This window comes from Bison bison, unplaced genomic scaffold (assembly GCF_000754665.1).
Source record: "Bison bison bison isolate TAMUID 2011002044 unplaced genomic scaffold, Bison_UMD1.0 scf7180017864145, whole genome shotgun sequence".
NCBI lineage: Eukaryota > Metazoa > Chordata > Mammalia > Artiodactyla > Bovidae > Bison > Bison bison.
Window position 1 is genome coordinate 6,510,525 of NW_011494717.1, and position 20,473 is coordinate 6,530,997.

General features: G+C 38.1%; 1 protein-coding gene across 5 annotated transcripts in view; it reads left to right on the top strand.

Moving 5' to 3' along the window:
* The window catches only part of FAM228B (family with sequence similarity 228, member B), a 43,023-nt gene that overhangs the window by 16,500 nt on the left and 6,050 nt on the right, over window positions 1-20,473 (top strand). For 4 of the 5 annotated variants that reach the window (XM_010840545.1, XM_010840549.1, XM_010840546.1 and 1 more), the window contains exons 2-7: window positions 642-769; window positions 7,923-7,991; window positions 9,833-10,024; window positions 10,733-10,813; window positions 16,731-16,818; window positions 17,034-17,190. In XM_010840545.1, the coding sequence (XP_010838847.1) occupies window positions 674-769; window positions 7,923-7,991; window positions 9,833-10,024; window positions 10,733-10,813; window positions 16,731-16,818; window positions 17,034-17,190 (683 nt within the window). In that variant the 5' untranslated portion in view covers window positions 642-673. Of the gene's footprint in view, window positions 1-2; window positions 52-641; window positions 770-7,922; window positions 7,992-9,832; window positions 10,025-10,732; window positions 10,814-16,730; window positions 16,819-17,033; window positions 17,191-20,473 lie in introns of those variants that run through there. The other variant, XM_010840547.1, reaches the window with a different exon arrangement.

The window sequence follows — 20,473 nt, forward strand, 5'->3', positions numbered from 1 at the left end:
CGCGGCCTTTCAACTTTTCCGCTGCGGAGGCCGCTCGCACCTTGCTCACCGGTAGGGGTGAAGGAGCGGGGTCGTGCGTGATGTAGGTTCTACCAGGGACACAGGCTTTATGACAGCCTCTCAGGCACCGGCGGGCGCGGGAGGGGAGGAGTTTGGGCCTCTTAGAGCTTGAAGACCAGCAAATTTTGTTCAAAAGCCTGTCCTTCCCTCTCAAGAGGCCCATCCTGTGTGTGCTTCAGGAGCCAGAAAGCTGCAGCTTTCCCGTTTGGAAAGCTGCAGTTTCGGAAAGCTCCACACGCGCCTCCTTGAGGCCAGGCTGAGAATTGCTGCACCGGCTCCATTGGGCAATGTTGTGGGAAGCCTGGCTGGTCGGTCCAGAAGGAGCTCCTCTGCTTAAAGGAGGCAGGCTCGGAAGACATCCGCAGAAGCTTATGGACAGACTGAAAAAAAGGGAACTGCAGTTGGAGTAATCTTCTCTGGCTAACTTTTAAAAGGCCTGTGAATACAAATGTCCCCTCTCACTTTAGGAAAAACATGATGTCTAATGTTCAGAATCCGTTTCATGTCCATCTATGGTCACAAATATTAATTAAAGAGAAAATACATGTGAATGCTCTTTACTAAGGAAGCTAATTTTTTAGTTTTTCTAGGGAATCTGTTATTTGGGGCCACAATGAAAAGTTATGAGAATGATCCGATAACTGACAAGCTTCCCAAGCTCAAGAGCTCAAGAGAATGGTTGGAGCCACAACCACTTTCTTTTATGGAGGTATCATAGTAATGGCATTTTAAAGTTTATACTTGGGTAGTTGCATTGAAAAGTGGCTTGTGCTAAATATATTATTTTTCTATTTTCTGTTTCATTCTGCTCTTTATTATCCTGTTCTTTCTATTAACTATTTTCTTTGCTCTTTATTTTCCAATTTCTTAAGGTGGAATAATGTCATTTGTTACATACCTTTTTAATAAAGTTACAACGTTTCTCCAGAAGCATTACTTTAGCTACATCACACAAATTTATATATGTTGTTGGTTTTTTCTTTAGATTATTTTTTTTTTCTTCACAGCTTTATTAAGGTATACTTGATATATAATGAATTGCATATGTTTAAAGCATACAGTTTGGTAATATTTGAGCTATGTATTCATGAAACCATCACCACAATCGAGACAGCAAACATATTCAATACTCCCGAAGTGTCTTCATTGTGTCCCTTTTTAAGTGCCTCCCTTTCCACTTTCTATCACTATAGTTTATTTTGCATTTACATTTTTTGTACAAATGTAATCTTATGGTATGTATTATTTTTGTGTGGCTTCTTTCACTTAGTATAATTTGTGATTCCATGTTGTTTCATGTATCAATACTTCATTCTTTTTTGTTACTATTGAATGCCATATACCCTAGTTTGTACATCCTATTGTTGCATATTTGGATTAACAGTTTTTGGCTATTACAAGTAAAGCTGTAAGAAACATTCACATACCTATCTTTGTAGGGACATATGTTTTCATTACTCTTGGGTAGATATCTAGTTGTGGAATGCTTAGGTCATATGGTAAATGAAATTTAACATTTTACGAAACTGCCAAACTGTTTTCCAAAGTTATTTTATATTTCCACTAGCACAGAGTCGGACACGACTGAAGCAACTTAGCAGCAGCAGCAGTGTATGGGAGTTCCAGTGTTTTACATCCTAGCCAGCATTTGGTTACAGTCTTTGTGTGTGTGTATGTGTGTAGTCTTTAATTTGAGACGTTCTAAAAAAGATGTAGAGTGGCATTTCATTGTGTTTTTAATTTTAATTTCCCTAATAAGTAATATTGAGCATCTTTTCATGTCTAACTTGCCATGTATATATATATATATTTATTTATTGATGAAGTGTTTGTTCAGATATTTTGTGCATTTTTAAATTGGTATCTTACTGTTTTTATTATTGAGATAGAATTCACATACCATAAAATTCACTACCTTGAAGTGTACAGCTCAGCAGTTTTCGGCATATCCACAGGATTGTATAACCCTTGCTGCTGCTGCTGCTAAGTCGCTTCAGTCGTGTCCGACTCTGTGCAACCCCATAGACAGCAGCCCACCAGGCTCTGCCACCCCTGGGATTCTCCAGGCAAGAACACTGGAGTGGGTTGCCATTTCCTTACCACTATCTAATTACAGAACATTTTCATCACCCCAAAAAGGAAAGTCGTACCCTTTAGCAGTCACTGTCCTTTCCCTTCTCCCCTGTTCTCTGGCAACTGCTAATCTGCTTTCTCTCAGATTTGTCTATTTTGGACCTTGTATACAAATGGAATCATATAGTATGTTGTCCTTTGTGTCTGGCTACTTTCACTTACCATACTGTTTTCAAGGTTCATCCATGTTGTAGCATGTATCACTACTTCTTTCCTTTTTATGGCAAGATGATACTCCAATATATGGATGCCATCAGTCGATGGGCATTCAGATTTTTTTCTACTTTTTGACTATTATGAATAATGGTGCTATGAACATTTGTATACAAGTTTTTGTGTGAACATATGTTTTCAGTTGTCTTGGGATGTGTAACCTAGGAATGGAATTGCTTAGGTCATACGGTAATTCTGTGTTTAACTTTTTGAGGAATTGCCTGCTTCCCACAGTGACTGTACTATTTTACATTCTCATCAGCAACATATGAAGTTTCCAATTTCTCTATTGTTTAGAGTTCACTGAACCTCTGGTATCAGTGGGCGTATAGTTCCCAACACATTTGGAAAACTCTCAGCCATTCCCTCTTCAAATATTTTTCTATCCTACCCCTCTCCTTTTGGAAAATAAAATTACACTTTTAATCATCTGCTTGAAAGCTATCTCATCTATCCCATAGCCCTCTGATTACCTGTTAATTTTTTTCAGACTTTTCCCTCCTGCGTTTCATTTTGGACAGCTTATGTTCTTATAATTTTGTTTACTAATCTTTACTTTTGGAATAGCAGTCTGCTGTTAAGCTTGTCTGTGTATTTTTCATTTCAGACATTATAGTTTTCATCCTTAAAGTTTGTAGGAGGTCTTTTAAGAACTCTTCACTGTCTCAAAATGTCTGCTGTTTCTTCTAGTTTCCTAAACTTAGTTCAGTTCAGTCGCTCAGTCGTGTCTGACTCTTTACAACCCCATGGACTGCAGCACTCCAGACTTCTTTGTCTATCACCAACTCCCAGAGCTTGCTCAAACTCATGTCCATCGATTCGGTAATGCCATCCAACCATCTCATCCTCTGTTGTCCCATTCTTCTCCTGCCCTCAATCTTTCCCAGGATCAGGGTCTTTTCTAATGAGTCAGTTCTTTGCATCAGGTGGCCAAGTATTGGAGTTTCAGCTTCAGCATCAGTCCTTCCAATGAATATTCAGGACTGATTTCCTTTAGGTTTGACTGGTTTAATCTCCTTAGAGTCCAAGGGACTCTAAGAGTCTTCTCCAACACCACAGTTGAAAAGCATTAATTCTTGGAGCTCAGCTTTCTTTATAGTCCAGCTCTCACATCCATAGATAACTACTGGAAAAACCATAGCTTTGACTATACAGACCTTTGTCAGTAAAGTAATGTCTTTGTTTTTTAATATGCTGTCTAGGTTTGTCATAGCTTTTCTTCCAGGGAGCAAGGGTCTTTTAATTTCATGTCTGCAGTCACCATTTGCAGTGATTTTGGAGCCCAGGAAAATAAAGTCTGTCACTGTTTCCATTGTTTCCCCATCTATTTGCCATGAAGTGATGGGACCGGGTGCCATGATCTTCATTTTTTGAATGTTGAGCTTTAAGCCACCTTTTCCACTCTCCTCTTTCACTTCCATCAACAGGCTCTTTAATTCTTCTTCACTTTCTGCCATAAGGGTGGTGTCATCTGCATATCTGAGGTTATTGATATTTCTTCCTGAAATCTTGATTCCAGCTTGTGCTTCATCCAGTTGGGCATTTCACATAATGCTCTCTGCATATAAGTTAAATAAGGTGACAATAGGCTTGATGTACTCCTTTCCTAGTTTGAAACCAGTTGGTTCCAATTTGGAGTCAACCTTTTCCAATTTTGAACTTACGAACTATTTTAATGTCTTGGTCTAATAATTATATTATCTGTGTCATTTCTAAGGTAGTTTTTATTTTTATTTATTTTTTAAAAATTTTATTTTATTTATTTTGAAAGCTTTATTTACTTATTTATTTTTGGCTTCCCTGAGTCCTTGCTGCTCTACCAGGACTTTTTCTAGTTGCGGCAAGTGGAGGCTACTTTTTAGTTGTGGTGCATGGGTTTCTTATTGTGGTGGCTTCTCTTGTTGCAGAGCATGGTCTCTAGGGCCTATGGGCTTTAGTAGTTGTGGCCTATGGGCTTAGTTGCCCTGCAGCAGTGAAATGTTTCCAGACCAGGGATCAACTTGTGTCCCCCGCTTTGCAAGACAGACTCTCAACCACTGGGCCACCGGGGAAGCCCTCTGGGATAGTTTTGATTGATTCTTCTTTTCATTATTAGTCAAATTTTTCTGCTTCTTTGTATGCTTGGTGATTTTTTAAATTGGATACCAGGCATTGTGAATTTTTTGTTGTTGAGTGCTAGATATTTTTTATTTTCAATAAATGCTCTTAGATTTGTTCTGGGATGCAGTTAAGTTACTCAGACACAATCTGTTTTTTTTTTTAATGTCTTGCCACCAAGCTTTGTTAGGTAGAACTGCAGTGGTGTTTCGTGTGTGGCTAGTTTTAACTCTATGCTTTGCATACCATAAAGTTTTTCACTCTGGCTGATTGTTAAGAGGAATAACTCCTGGGATTTGTGACCTCTAGGGATTGTTTCCCTAATCCTTTCAGGTACTTCTTTGCACAGTGTTTCTTTGAGTAGTTTCCCCACATGCTTACAGTGGTCAGGGCTTCCCAGGTGGCTCAGAAGGTAAAGAATTCACCTGCAATCTGGGAGACCTGGGTTCAGTCCCTGGGTTGGGAAGATTCCCTGGAGGAGGGCATGGCAACCCTCTACAGTCTTCTTGCCTGGAGAATCCCATGGACAGATGAACCTGGGGGGCTACAGTCCATGAGGTCGCAAAGAGTCAGACACAACTGAGCGACTAAGCACAACACAGCAGCACAGCACAGCATACAGTGTTCAGCATTCACCTGAAGTCTCAAGGGGGACACTCTACAGATCTAATCATCTGCAGATCCCCCAAACTCTTTCTCTGTGTGACTTTCTTCCCTCTGGTACTGTGCTCTATGAACTGTAGCCTTCCCAGACTCCCAACGCCCTTCCTCACTTCAGTCACTTCCTCCTCTCTGCACCACAGTCTGGAAATCCTGTCCAGGCACTAATGAGCTATTTTAGGGTTTACCTTGTTTTCTGTATCTCCGGGGCGACTGTCTTTCATAGCCTGATATCCAGTGTCTTTCTCTATATTCATTAAGGTAAGAGGGTAAATCTGTTCCCTACTATTCTGTCTGAAAGTAGTGGTTTTCATCCCAGCCATTGTTTATTTAGAATTCCAGTTATCACCTTGTCCAAGCTTTTGCTGTTGTCTCATAACTCACTGCAACTTTATTCATTTTCCAGTCTTATTTCTGTTTTTCAGACTGGATAAATTCTAATGATTTGAATTCAAGTTCACTGACTCTTTTAAAGTCATCTTCAATCTGCTATTAAGCCATTTAAGTTTTTTTTTTTTTAATTTAAAACAATATTTTTCACTTGTTTATTTTTCACTCTTTTTCTGCTGACATTTTTCTATTCATTATGAGCATATTTTCCTTTAACTTCTTAAACATAGCTATAATAGTTGACCTAGAATCCTTATCTGCTCATTTCAACATATGGGCCATCTCAGAGTTGATTTCCATTAGATTGTATTTCTTTTTGAAGTATGGGTCACATTTTGCAATTTAGTGATTTTGAACATTATGAATGCTATATTGCAAAGGGTTTGGAATCTGTCATGTTCCTCTGATTAATATTGAACTTTTGTTTTAGCAGACAGTTTACTTGGCTGAACATGAACTCTAAACTTTGTTTCTCCTGCAGTTGGCAGCAAATGAAATCACTGTTTAGTTTTTTTAGCTTTAGCTGGGCTGCCTAGAGTTTTTATTGTGTGCATATGTAGTTCAAGGGTCTACTAGAGATTTGGTCTGCAGAATTTGTGGCGTTCAGTCTATGGCTTTCTCCTTTCAGGCATTTCTCCTTTTACTTTCTTGCTGCTATGGTTGCCCTGAACTCTTGTCTTCTAATTCTGAAATCTGTAAAACTGTGTATCTTTATCTGTATTTGAGCCACCTCCTTTAGCTATGATTGATGCCTGCTGTTAGACTGAAATATTTTCCAGCGCTATTCTGTTTTTCCAAGTGTTGACTCCCCTTTAGTTTCTTCCTTCTCTGGCTTAGTCTTCAATGTCTTCAGGTGATTGTTTTAATATATTGGTACTCATCTTGGTTTTGAGAACAGTAGATTTGCTAGAAATAGCAACTCTGTGAGGCAGAAAGGACAAAGAAAATGAATTTGGAGTTAGACACATTTGAGTTTGAATTCTGGGCTCAGTGCAGGATTTTCTAGGCTTCTGGTTACCTCTGGTTACTTCTTGCTTACCTCTGATGAGCCTTAATTTCCTTGTGTGTTAATGGGGAAGGTTAGTTCTTAGATTTTAAGATTTTATTAATCTGTTGTAGAAAATTTCAGGGATTTCCCTGGTGGCTCAGTTGGTAAAGAGCCTGTCTATAATGCAGGAGACCTGGGTTCGATCCCTAGGTTGGGAAGATCCCCTGGAGAAGGAAATGGCAACCCACTCCAGTATTCTTACCTGGAGAATTCCATGGACAGAGGAGCCTGGTGGGCTACAGTCCATGGGGTCACAAAGAGTTGGACACGACTGAGTGACTAACTTTCTTTCTTCTTTCTTTCTGGAAAATACATATAGTGGAACTGAAGACAACTAATTCCAATGACAGGTCATTTGAGAATATTTATTTTGTGTGTGTGTAATTATGAGAGGATTTCAAAGGTCACCCCAAATGTCTCCCACCTTGGGACTCTTTTATTATTAATCATTTTTTCCATTGCAGAAATATTATAGCATAAAATTTGCTCTTTTTAGCCATTAGTAACTGTATAATTTGGTATCTTTAATTACATCCACATGTATGTTAGATATCAGCCTCTTGCATTTTCTGGCAGATGTTTAATTGAGGAAGATTTGTTATGAAAATGGAAAAACTTGATTTTATGAACTACTTCTGGAAGATTGTGTTGGCTTAAAATATTGAGAATGTGGCTTGTTCATAAAAAGTATCAATATTTGATAGCTATAATGACTAGGGTTGTTGTTTATTTGCTAAGTTGTGTCCAACTCTTTTGTGACCACATGGACTGCAGCCTGCAAGGCTCCTCTGTCCATTGGATTTTCCAGGCGAGAATACTGGAGTGGGTTGCCATTTCCTTCTCCAGGAGAATCTTCCCAACCCAGGGATTTAACTCACATCTCCTGGCAGATGTGAGTTCACTCACTACAGGCAGATTCTTTGCCACTGAGCCACCAGGGAAGCCCATAAATGACTAAGTATAATCAAATAAAATTCATTAATGAGTAAATGAATTCCATTAGAGGCCTGATTGTATCATTTATAGGATGTGAAAAAAGATGGGTACCATGTGACTTTGGGCAAGTCATTTGACCATGTTGGGAATCAAAATGTCTGTGATCTGAGTTATTTTTCTTTCCTAGAGTAAAATGTAGCTGAGAGTAGAAAGATTCAAATACTCTTTACAAAGTACTTGATGATATGATTTGAGGTAGAAAAATTGGGATTTACAGAGAACTTCCCAGGGATATATAGGTCACATAAAATATTATTAATCTAGGTAGTATTAATAATTTAATTTTTTAATACTTAATTTTCAAAATTTTATTCTATCATTTTAGGTATTAGCTAAGGAAGATGTTGATACAGCTATTCAATCAATATTATATAGAGAAAATTATATAATTAAGGTAAGAATTGGCTACAAAATGTGTCAGTTAAAAATTAAATTTTGTTTTCCTATTTTAGATGTAGATGTAGTTTTTCTATTTTAGATGTCATTATAAAAATTTTAGAAAATATAGAAAATAATGGAAACACTCCTTAGCCTTTAGGATTGACCTTAAAGAGCTCTGAGGTTGCTTTAATTTACTTCTTCACTTTCTATACTTTGTGGGGATTCTTTTATAGATACCTTATAAAAGTTTCCTCTTCAGTTGTTTCTTCATTTTAGTGGGACCTCTAGGAAACCCTGTCTATTTTTAAGAGCTGTTATTGGAACACACTGATGAATTATTACTCAGGAATACCTAGGTAAGAACAAGGCTTTAACTGTAGCAGGATGGGCTTAATTATAAGACAAGATGAATGTCCATGTGACGTGTACTAAACTCTGGAGTGGGCAGCCTATTTTTGTTTTTAAGAATTTTCTTTGGAGTTGTTTAAAAAGGAAAGGAATTATTCACTGAGAATGGTAGAGATGTGCTATGACCTGAAGTTAGGGAGGGATATTACCTGGAAAAGGTCTCAGGGTTTTTAGTACTTTATTGTTTTCATTTTGAATTTCATGTTGTTGATCCTAGTAATCACATGATTTCATTTGCTAGGTGAAAGGTGTATGAGAAGTTTTGTTGAGAATGATTTAGTTTTATAGCCTGATTTAGGCATTTTCTTTGCAGGGTACTTGCCATTTGTACCAGGTTGTGCTACAGTTCGGCCTTTTCACTCTTGTCTTTTTTTTCCTGGCCACAATGAGCAGCTTATGGGATCTTAGTTCCCTGCCCAGGGACTGGACATGTGCCCCACTACAGAAGAAGTGCAGAGTCTTAACCACTGGATGGCCAGGGCAGTCGAAAATAACTCTGTTCTCTAAGATCTATCCCAAGTGTCTACCAATTTGGAAATCTTTTAAAAATTTTATTGGGACTCTGATGATGGCCCAGTGGTTAAGATTCCGTACTCTCAATGCAGGGGACATGGGCTTTATCCCTGGTTGGGGAACTAACTAAGATCCTGCATGCTGCACAGTGTGACCAAAAGAAGAAAAAAGTTGATTATTTTTCTATTGTGGTAAAATACATATAACATAAAATTTGCTTTTTAAACCATTTCTGAATGTATAATTCAGTGACATTAGTTACATTGATATGTTGTACAACTGTCACCATTATCTATTTCTAAAACTTTTTCATCACCCCAAACAAAACTTTGTACTTGTTAAGCAGTAACTCCCCATCCCTTCTTTTGCAAGACTCTGGTGACCTCTGGTTTATTTTCTGTCTCTCTGAGTTTGCCTAATCTAGTTATTTCATATAAGTGGAGTCCTAAACTATTTGTCCTTTTGTGTCTGGCATATTTCAGTTAGTATATTGTTTTTAAGGTTCATCCATGTTGTAGCATGTGTCAGAATTTCACTCCTTCTTATAGTTGTATAATATTCCATTATATGTATATATCACATTTTGTTTATACTTTTATCTGTTGATGAACACTGAAGTTATTGCTACCTCTTGGCTACTGTAATGATGCAGTGAACACTGAGCCCCATGTATCTCTTGGTACATTGTCCCTCCCACCATTGTTTCGTAGATCTGTTTTGTAGTCTGTCTTCCAGGAAGAGCAGGTATATTATCTAATTTATTCATGTGTTCTTTGTTTCCAGTATTGTGTGTGTCACACATTAGAAGCCAATGTAGTGATTTAATTAATGGGTGCTTTTGTGGATTATTCTTATGAATATAAGTTAAATTTAAATTTTGGAACAAGAAAACGTTAAGATAATATATTTGTCTTTCCTATCACTGTTTACCAGGAATTAGATAAGTGTTTAAAACATCACGACTTCCTAAATGCAAGAAGAAAAGAGATATTGTATAAAAGATGGGTTGACCATGTGGCAGATCCTCTCCAGAAGAAAATTATAGAAAAAGTTACTTCATATAAGAAGATTAAAAAAAGGAGACAAGAAGAATTAGATGGTTTTTTAAAATATGTAAATAAAAAGGTACTAAGGATTCGTTATTTTTTTCAGTTGCTCAAAAACTGTAATTATCTTTTTTATTTATAATCATCCAAACAGCCTACCCTTGCCAACTCTGTTTATGTATAATCTATACTCTATCATAGCATACATTATTCTTAAATCCAGGGCATGTGCAAAGGATGGAGGTAAAGGGTTAGATCTGTATTTAAATGTGAACATTAGAATCATTTTTCTTTTTTTTTCTGTATGTAATTGTTAATTTTATATACCAGTTAAAAAATTTGGAGTCTATGTTCAAGATATGTGTTTTTTTTTTTTTAATTCTGGAGCTTGATTATTTACAAGGCTATAAAATATTTCTGTTTTTCTGGCATTTAAAAGAGAGCTGAGATGTTTGACTAGTGAGTATCTAAAAACAAATTCCTAAATCTTTTAGTGTTCTAATACCTTTTATTAAAATCTTGCAAATTTTAATTAGATTCCTTCTATCACTATGATATTTATTACTTAGATACATTATTATATTTATTGTATAATTATACATTATAATGTATAATTATACATTATTATTACTTACATAAATCCAGTTTGGTCTTCCCATTCCATTTGCATTTGTCATTGATACCATTTTAAAGCATAACAGTGGAACTGTGTATTTGACTCTTGAATCTTGTTATGTTCAAAATTAATCGTGCACCTCTTATTCTTATGTGTGGTTCCTTCCTACAGGGAAATGCATTTATAGAGCATTATGATCCGAAAGAGTATGATCCTTTTTACATGAACAGAGAGAACCCGAATTTTCTGAAGGTAGATTTCTAATTTTAACTTTGGCATTATGTGGTTTATGTTTTTGAACAGTCTTAATATGTAAGTAGTCCTTCAGTGAGTCCCTGTGAATGCTGTAACATCTTAATCATGTCCCATCTCCACAGCTTTGATTATATGGACCTTTGTCAGCAAAGTGATGTCTCTGCTTTTTAATATGCTGTCTAGGTTTGCCACAGCTTTTCTTCTAAGAAGCAAGTGTCTTAATTTCATGGCTGCAGTCACCATCCTCAGTGATTTTGGAGCCCAAGAAAATAAAATCTGTCATTGTCTCTTCTTTTTCCCCGTCTATTTGCTATAAAGTGATGGGACTGGATGCCATGACCTTAGTTTTTTTGTATGTTGAGTTTTAAGCCAGCTTTTTCACTTTCCTCTTACACCCTCATCAAGAGGCTCTTTAGTTCCTCTTCGCTTTCTGCCATTAGAGTAGTATTGTCTTCATATCTGAGGTTGTTGATATTTCTCCTGGCAATCTTGATTCCAGCTTGTGATTCATCCAGCCTGGCATTTCACATGATGTACTCTGCATCAGTTCAGTTCAGTCAGTTGCTCAGTCGTGTCCAACTCTTCGCAACCCCATGGACCACAGCACGCCAGGCCTCCTTGTCCATCACCAACTCCCGGAGTCTACTCAAACTCATGTCTATTGGGTCGGTGATGCCATCCAACCATCTCATCTCTGTCGTCCCCTTCTCCTCCTGCCTTCAGTCTTTTCCAGCATCAGGGGCTTTTCAAATGAGTCAGCTGTTTGCATCAGGTGGCCAAAGTATTGTAGTTTCAGCTTCAACATCAGTCCTTCCAATGAACACTCAGGACTGATCTCCATTAGGATGGACTGGTTGGGTCTCCTTGCAGTCCAAGGGACTCTCAAGAGTCTTCTCCAACACCACAGTTCAAAAGTATCAACTCATTAGCGTTCAGCTTTCTTTATAGTCCAACTCTCACATCCATACATGACTAATGGAAAAACCATAGCCTTGACGAGACAGACCTTTGTTGGTAAAGTAATGTCTCTGCCTTTTAATATGCTGTCTAGGTTGGTCATAACAGAAGTTAAATAAACAAGGTTACAATATATAACCTTGTTGTACTCCTTTCCCAATTTTGAACCAGTCCATTGTTCCATGTTGAGTTCTAACTGTTGCTTCTTGACCCACGTACAGGTTTCTCAGGAGATAGGTTAGGTAGTCTGGTATTCCCATCTCTATAAGAAGTTTCCAGTTTGTTGTGATCCACACAGTCAAAGGCATTAGCGTAGTCAATGAAGCAGGAGTAGATGTTTTTCTAGAATTCCCTTGCTTTCTCTGTGGTCCAGTGAATGTTGGCAATTTGATCTCTGGTTCCTCTGCCTTTTCTAAACCCTGCTTGTACATCTGGAAGTTCTTGGTTCATGTACCACTGAAGCCTAGCTTGAAGGATTTTTAGCATAACCTTACTAGCATGTGAAATGAGCACAATTGTGTACTAGTTTGTACATTCTTTGATACTTCTCTTCTTTGGGATTGGAATGAAAACTAACCTTTTCTAGTCCTGTGGCCACTGCTGAGTTTTCCAAATTTGCTAACACATTGAGTGCAGCACTTTAACAGAATTATCTTTTAGGATTTCAAATAGCTCAACTGGAATTCCATCACGTCCACTAGACTTGTCTGTAGTAATCTTCCTACGGCCCACTTGACTTCACACTCTAGGATGTCAGGCTCTAGGTGAGTGACCGCACCATCATGGTTATCTGGGTCATTAAGACCTTTTTTTTGTAGAGTTCTATGTATTCTTGCCACCTCTTTTAAATCTCTTCTTCTGTTAGATCTTTACCATTTCTGTTCTTTATCATGCCCGTCCTTGCATGAAATGTTCCCTTGATATCTCCAGTTTTCTTGAAGAGACCTCTAGCCTTTCCCATTCTGTTGTTTTCCTCTACTTCTTTGCACTGTCCATTTAAGTAAGCCTTCTTATCTCTCCTTGCTATTCTCTGAAACTCTGCATTCAGTTGGGTGTATCTTTCCCTTTCTCCCTTGCCTTTCACTTCTCTTCTTTGCTCAGCTATTTGTAAAGCATCCTCAGACAACCACTTCCTATTTTTGCATTCCAATCCCCTATGATGAAAAGGACATCTTTTTTTTGGTATTAGTTCTATAAGGTCTTGTAGGTCTTCATAGAACCAATCGACTTCAGCTTCTTTGACATCAGTGGTTGGGGCATAGAACCAATTAACTTTAGCTTCTTTGACATCAGTGGTTGGGGCATAGACTTGGACTACTGTGATGTTGAATGGCTTGCCTTGGAAACGAACTGAAATCATTCTGTCATTTTTGAGATTGCACCCAAGTATTCCTTTTTGGACTCTATTGTTGACTGTGAGGACTACTCCATTTCTTCTAAGGGATTCTTGTTGACATTAGTAGATATAATGGTCATCTGAATTAAGTTTGCCCATTGATTCCTAAGATGTGGATATTCACTCTTGTCATCTCCTGCTTGACCACATCCAATTTACTTTGATTCATCAGACCTAACATTCCAGGTTCCTATGCAATATTGTTCTTTACAGCATCAGACTTTACTTTCACCACCAGACACATCTGCAACCCAGCGTTGTTTCCACTTTGGCCCAGCTGTTTCATTCTTTCTGGAGCTATTAGTAATTACCCTCTGTTCTTCCTTAGTAGCATATTGGACACCTTCCAACCTGGGGGGCTTATCTTCTGGTGTCATATCTTTTTGCCTTTTCATACTGTTCATGGGGTTCTTGTTGCAAGAATACTGCGGTGGTTTGCCATTCCCTCCTCCAGTGGACCACGTTTTGTCAGAACTCTCCACTATGACTGGTCCATCTTAGGTGGCCCTGCACAGCATGGCTCATAGCTTCAGTGAGTTATGCAAGCCCCTTCGCCACAACAAGGCTGTGATCTGTCCAGAAGGTTGCACAGCTGTCAATACCAGAGTACAAGTGTATTTCTAAACTCATACACAATTTTGCTATACCATCTTTTTTTTTTTTTTAATATTCCGTATTTTGAACCTCTGGATTGTTTTTGACCTATTGCTGTTATAAACAACGGTATGATGAACATCCCTTTAACTATTTATTTCTTGATTTTTTCCTTAGGATAAGGTGCTGGTAGTAGAATTGCTGAGTTAAAAGTTATATGTGATTTTGATTCATATCATGAAATTGTCCTCCAGAATGGTTACATAATTTGCACCCCCTCCAAAGAATTTGGGCTTCCCTGGTGACTTAGTCGGTAAAGAGTCTGCCTGCAATGTGGGAGACTTGGGTTCAATCCCTGGGTCAGGATGATCCCCTGGAGAAAGCAATGGAAACCCACTCCAGTATGAGTTCCACGGACAGAGGAGCCTGGTGGGCTACAGTCCATGGGGTCACAAACAGTCAGACACAGCTGAGTGACTAACACTTCCAGAGAATCTAGTTTTTTCACAGTTTTGCTAGTAGTGGATATCGTTAAACAAAATAAGACAAAAAGCTTACCTTGAATCATAGACATGCCCTGCTGGCATTTGCAGGGCAAAGCAGATCTTTAAATTGTTGCCCAAATTGGGGTATATATAGATGCTACTGTCTATAGGTCAGAGTTAAATTGTGAATTTAGAGGTAGATCCTTAGACATATTAACTAGTAACATAGCTAGTAAGGGTGAGAATTGGGATTTGAAACCGGATCTTCCTGATACCAAAATTTCCTTTTGTTCTTTCACCATGATGACTTTCTAAATGAAGCCGATAGGTGACCTCTTAAGATAAGCTGATCAATTTGAGGTTATATCAGCAGTTCTCAAAGTGATGTACAAGAACTTTGATAGCCCTGAAACCATTTTAGGGGGTCCATTAGGCCAAAACTTTTCATAATAGTGCTAAATATTACCAGCTTTTTTTCATTATATTGATATTTGCACTGATGGTGCAAAAACAGCATTGGGTAAAACAGCTAGTACCTTAGAACTACTTAAGTTGGCGTCACAAATTAAACTAGTAGTCATATTCTTCACTGTCATGCACTCACAGTAAAAAAACAATTCAGTTTCACTTAAGAATGTCCTTGATCAAACAGTAAACATTATTAATTTTATTAAGTCTTGGAGGGAATGATGCTGAAGCTGAAACTCCAGTACTTTGGCCACCTCATGCGAAGAGTTGACTCATTGGAAAAGACTCTGATGCTGGGAGGGATTGGGGGCAGGAGGAGAAGGGGACGACAGAGGATGAGATGGCTGGAGGGCATCACGGACTCAATGGACGTGAGTCTGAGTGAACTCCGGGAGTTTGTGATGGACAGGGAGGCCTGGCGTGCTGCGATTCATGGGGTCGCAGAGTCGGACACAACTGAGCGACTGAACTGAACTGAATTGAGCTGAAGTCTTACCCCCACTTTTTTAAAATTGAAGTTCAGTTGGTTTACAATGTTATATATTAGTTCCTGGTATATGGCAGTGATTTATATATGTTTTTATGGCACCCCACTCCAGTACTCTTGCCTGGAAAATCCCATGGACAGAGGAGCCTGGAAGGCTGCAGTCCGTGGGGTCGCTGAGGGTCGGACACGACTGAGCGACTTCACTTTCACTTATATATATATATATTCTTTTTCAGATTCTTTTCCATTATAGTTTATTACAAGATACTGAATATAGTTCCCTTTGCTGTGTAGCACAACCCTGTTGTTTATCTGTTTTTTATCTAGCAGTTTATATCTGCTAATCCCAAACTCCTGATTTATCCCTCCTCACCTCAGATCTTGGCCTTTTTAATACTCTGTGTGATGAAATGGGAAGTATGCAAAGAATACTTCTGTGTGTTGAAATACAGTATGATTGTTTAAATTATGAGCTGAACTGGCTGATTTTGTTTTTCATGGAACATCACTTTTACTTATGCATGCGTGCGTGCGTGCTAAGTCGCTTCAGTCGTGTCTGACTCTGTGCGACCCCATAGACAGCAGCCCACCAGGCTCCTCTGCCCCTGGGATTCTCTAGGCAAGAGTACTGGAGTGGGTTGCCATTTCCTTCTCCAATGCAGGAAAGTGAAAAGTGAAAGTAAAGTCACTCAGTCCTGTCCGACTCTTAGTGACACCATGGACTGCAGCCTACCAGGCTCCTCCGTCCATGGGATTTTCCAGGCAAGAGTACTGGAGTGGGGTGCCATTGCCTTCTCCACTTTTACTTATAGACTTTGGTTATTAAGTCTTGGATATTTGGCAGACATTTTCTAGAAAATTACTGAGGTGAGTCTACTGCTTTAAGAGAAACAACTGATGGTATTTGTTGCCAATGATAAAATGTGAGCTTTCAAAAATTTGAATTTTTGAAAAATCATACTATCATCAGTGTGACAGTGTCCCAGTACTCAAAGACTTTACTGATACATTGGTAATGATATTAATGAATGTGATTATTATATAATGAAATGTATTAACATTTGGAAGACCTCATATAACTCAGTGATCTAATTTTTTCTAAATCACCAGTTAATGATATGGATAAAAGATCCATTCAGAGTTCAAGATAGGTCAATGAATTTTAATGTAGCAAAGTTTGAATAACTCATTGATATGGTTTCAGATTCCACATCATCACTAACCTTTAAGAAAATGCCACTTGTGGATTTTGGGTATAATATCTAAAAGAATATCCACAATAATCTGAAAAGGCTATTAAAACAAGAGCTTACCATGCTTCTTTGGCTGGAAAGCCTTGCTTGGAGGTGTATTGGAGTGCCCTCATCTCTTTGTAATGTGTTACATACATATATATAATAATTAGAATGCCATTTGTTTGTAGATACTGTAATCTTGATTCTTCTGGCATAAGAGCCATACATGGATGTGTAGAATAGACCAAAAAAGACCTGCAACCCAGTCCTCAAAGAACTGTTTTTCTTATAGGTTACCATCCCACCATTTCGTGACCCTTTGAAAAAGGCACAATATGACAAAGATGATGGGAAAAGAATTCTTCTTCAGTGTGAGACTGGTACTTAGTTTCTAATTGTTATGTGGTTTGGAGAAGGAAACGGCAACCCACTCCAGTATTCATGCCTGGAAAATCCCATGGACCGAGGAGCCTGGTGGGCTACAATCCATGGGGTCGCAGAGTCAGACACGACTGAGCGACTTCTGTGTTCATAACCCAAGAGCAATGGCAGTTGCATTTAAGAGTGCTAATTTTAGGTTTTAATTGTCCTACAGGCAAAATATATACAATGAAAGAATTTAAAGAGGTTGAGAAGGCCAAACTGCATTCCAGATTCCCAGGAATTTCTAATTCAAGGCATTTAATGACTCCAAATGAGTGGATTAGACTGCCTCCAAACTACATAGAAAGTGAATTTTGTAAAAGGAGCAGGTAATGATTAATATAGTAGAAATTAAGGAACCTTTTAGAATTTGAAGACTTTCTTGACACAGTGATATAAATTTTGTCATAATTATGATTTCTTTAAAATATTTTTCTTTTTAAAAAAATTTTTATTGGAATATATTTGACTTACAATATTGTGTTGGTTTCAGGTATACAGGAAAGTGGATCATTTACACATATACATATGTTCACTTTTTTTAGATTCTTTTCCCATATAGGCCATTACAGAGTATTCAGCAGAATTTCCTGTGCCATATAGTAGGTTATTAGTTATCTGTTTTATATGTATAGTAGTGTGTATGTGTCAATCCCAGTTTTCCAATGTATCCCTCTCCCCCTTATCCCCTGGTAGCCATACGTTTGTTTTCTACATCTATGACTCTACTTTTTAATTTTAAAATTTATTTATTTATGGCTGCATTGGGTCTTTGTTGCTGCACACGGGCTTTCTCTAGCTGCAGTGTGCTTCTCATTGCAGTGGCTTCTCTTGTTGCAGAGCACAGGCTCTAGGGCTTCAGTAGCTGTGATGCATGGGTGTAGTTGCCCCATGGCATGTGGAATCTTCCTGGACCAGGGATCAAACCCATGTCCCCTGCACTGGCAGGCAGATTCCTAACCAGTGGACCACCAGGAAAGTCCAGTAATTTCTTTGGCTATATTTTCCTGTTTTCTAATTCTTTTTTTACTGTGTGGAATATTAAAATTTTAATTTCTTAAAATTTTCTCCCCGCACTCCATATGCTTATTCATTCCTAATGGGCTCTTACTGTTTTATCTTGGTGATTGGATTATTAGTTTCTTTAAACATTTTATACATTGCTATTCTGCATTCTATATTTAATAATTCCAAATTCTGTATTTCTTGAGGATGCTGAATCTTTTCCCCCACTGACTCTCAATTATAATGGTTTGCTTTCTCGTATGCTTAGTGAATTTTATTTTTGAGTTAATTTTATCTTGAGTGTCCTATTGGCCTAAATTGGGGAAACTTCTACACAGAGGATTTGCTTCTGTTTCTTCCTTTGCTGGTAGCTGGGATGCTATCAACCTGGGCCTAGTTAGCTCTCTTCAAAGGTCTGGGCTCAGTGTGGCGTCTCTCAAGTGTAGTGTCCCCACCTTACAGCTGGCCCAGACAGGGCTCAGTATTCCGTTAGCTCTGTTGTTTCCATCTGTCCTCAGGGGTCATTATCTGTTATTCCACATGCCCCTGCTGCCCACCATTATGGCCCTAGCTTCCCATACCTCTAGCCTGTGCTACATTTGTGTGTGAATGTGTGTGTTTTTTCAAGACCCTTCTTTTTTTTATGAGACTAGTGACACCTCAAAGGGTACATTTTATCCAAGGTCTAGTTGTTTACAGTAAGTAGATTCCCTCAAAGCACTGAATTTCAAATTGTGAATTTCAAAATATATAGTGACGGTCTGTAAAGACTTTCCAAAGTATACATAGGCACGGGCAATTTTAAGAGACTCAGCTTCCAGATTCATAAGTCTGTAGGTACTCTTCCCAAAAGTTGATCTGCCTGAGAACAAGCCTGCATCGATATTACTTATCCCACTTTTTAAAAGAAAAGCATACTTTTCAACCTATGTGTAAAAATTTTAAGATATCGAATGAAGGAGCAAATAAAAATAGTGTCTTTTTAGAGACTTTACTGATGAAGCAGGAAAACTTAACCCACAGGCCTTTCATATATATTTTATTTTACTTTAACTAATTCATTGATTTAAAGGCATGCTATAGAACTGGGGTACTTGTCTGTGTTGGGTTGCTTTGAATTTGGATGGTTGAAGCTATATAATTTAGTGATGCTTCTTTTAAAGTATAACTGAAATGTTTTTTGGTACAGCCAGAATTTCAAAATATATTAGCTATAATTCTCTTATAACAGTTTTATGTGATTGCTTTAGATTTGGTGTGCCTTATTCAATATGGTGGTTAAAATCTATTTTATCAAACAATATCTTAAAATTTTCATTGCTAGTAAGGCCCACACTCATTTTATCCTAATGAATATTTGACTTTTAAGGGACAGTTGATATTTTTAAAATCTGTTAACAAGAAACAAACTTATTTAAACTTATAATGAAAAATTGTAGGTGTCAGCTTTAAAATATCCGAGGGGTTATGTGGTTTTTCAAAAGTCTTTTAGGAGTGTATAAACAAAACTGCTTAAAGATCACTGCTTTAGAGCAAGCTTCTAGTCAGCCATTATTATATATATTTTTGTTCATATATATATATGTGTGTCTATTACACATACATGGTGGCTCAGAGGGTAAAGCGTCTGCCTGCAACGCAGGAGACCTGGGTTTGATCCCTGGGTCAGGAAGATCCCCTGGAGAAGGAAATGGCAACCCACTCCAGTACTCTTGCCTGGAAAAATCCCATAGACAGAGAAGCCTGGAAGATTACAGTCCGTGGGATCGCAAAGAATCAGACATGACTGAGTGACTTCACTTCACTTCACTTCACACATACATGTACTGTAAATTCCTCGAGGATAGTAATTGAGTGAGCCAAAATCAGTGTTTGTTTCATAGACTGATGAAGTAATGTTTGGATATGGTGAATAGGGAGGAGGGGAGCTCAAGGAAGACTCTGATGTATAAAACAGGCCACTGGGAGGATGGAGGTGCTATCAGCATAAGATGGAATATAGGAGGAGCAGATTCAGAAGTGCAGTTGATGAATTTAGTTTTGTTTATTCTGAGTTTTATACACTTGTGGTCCTTTCAGATAAAGATGTATTACAGGTTGTTGGAAAAGTGAGACTATAGCTCAAGAGAGAAGGGGATTTGAGGTTGGATTATTAAAAGAGTTATTCACTTTGGAATGAGAAAGGATAAGAATGGATTAGATAGGCTGAGGAGAGAATACTGGGAAAAAGAAAAATACTGAGATGAAAGGCTGTGCAATAAAATTTGGGAGATGGGAAGAAGAAAAGGAGACAGAAGCAGCAGTCTGTGGTTTGCCACAGATGTCAGGAGAGGAAAAAGTGACAAGAAGGATCACTCTATGCCAGATACTCTGGAGTGTAGCAAACTGAGAGGAAGCCATGGGATTTGTTGACTAAGGACATTCCTGCCCATACTTAGTTTGCTCTGAGCAAAAGCAGAGGTAGTTGAGAAGGTCTTATCCGATAATACCCTTCTCATCCAGCCTTTTCATTATCGTTTGGTTCCCTTAGTATTTACTCTTATCTCAAGTTCTTCTCAAGGATAGCCTTGCCTAAGAAAGTTCCTGGGGACAAATGAGCCACTGCAT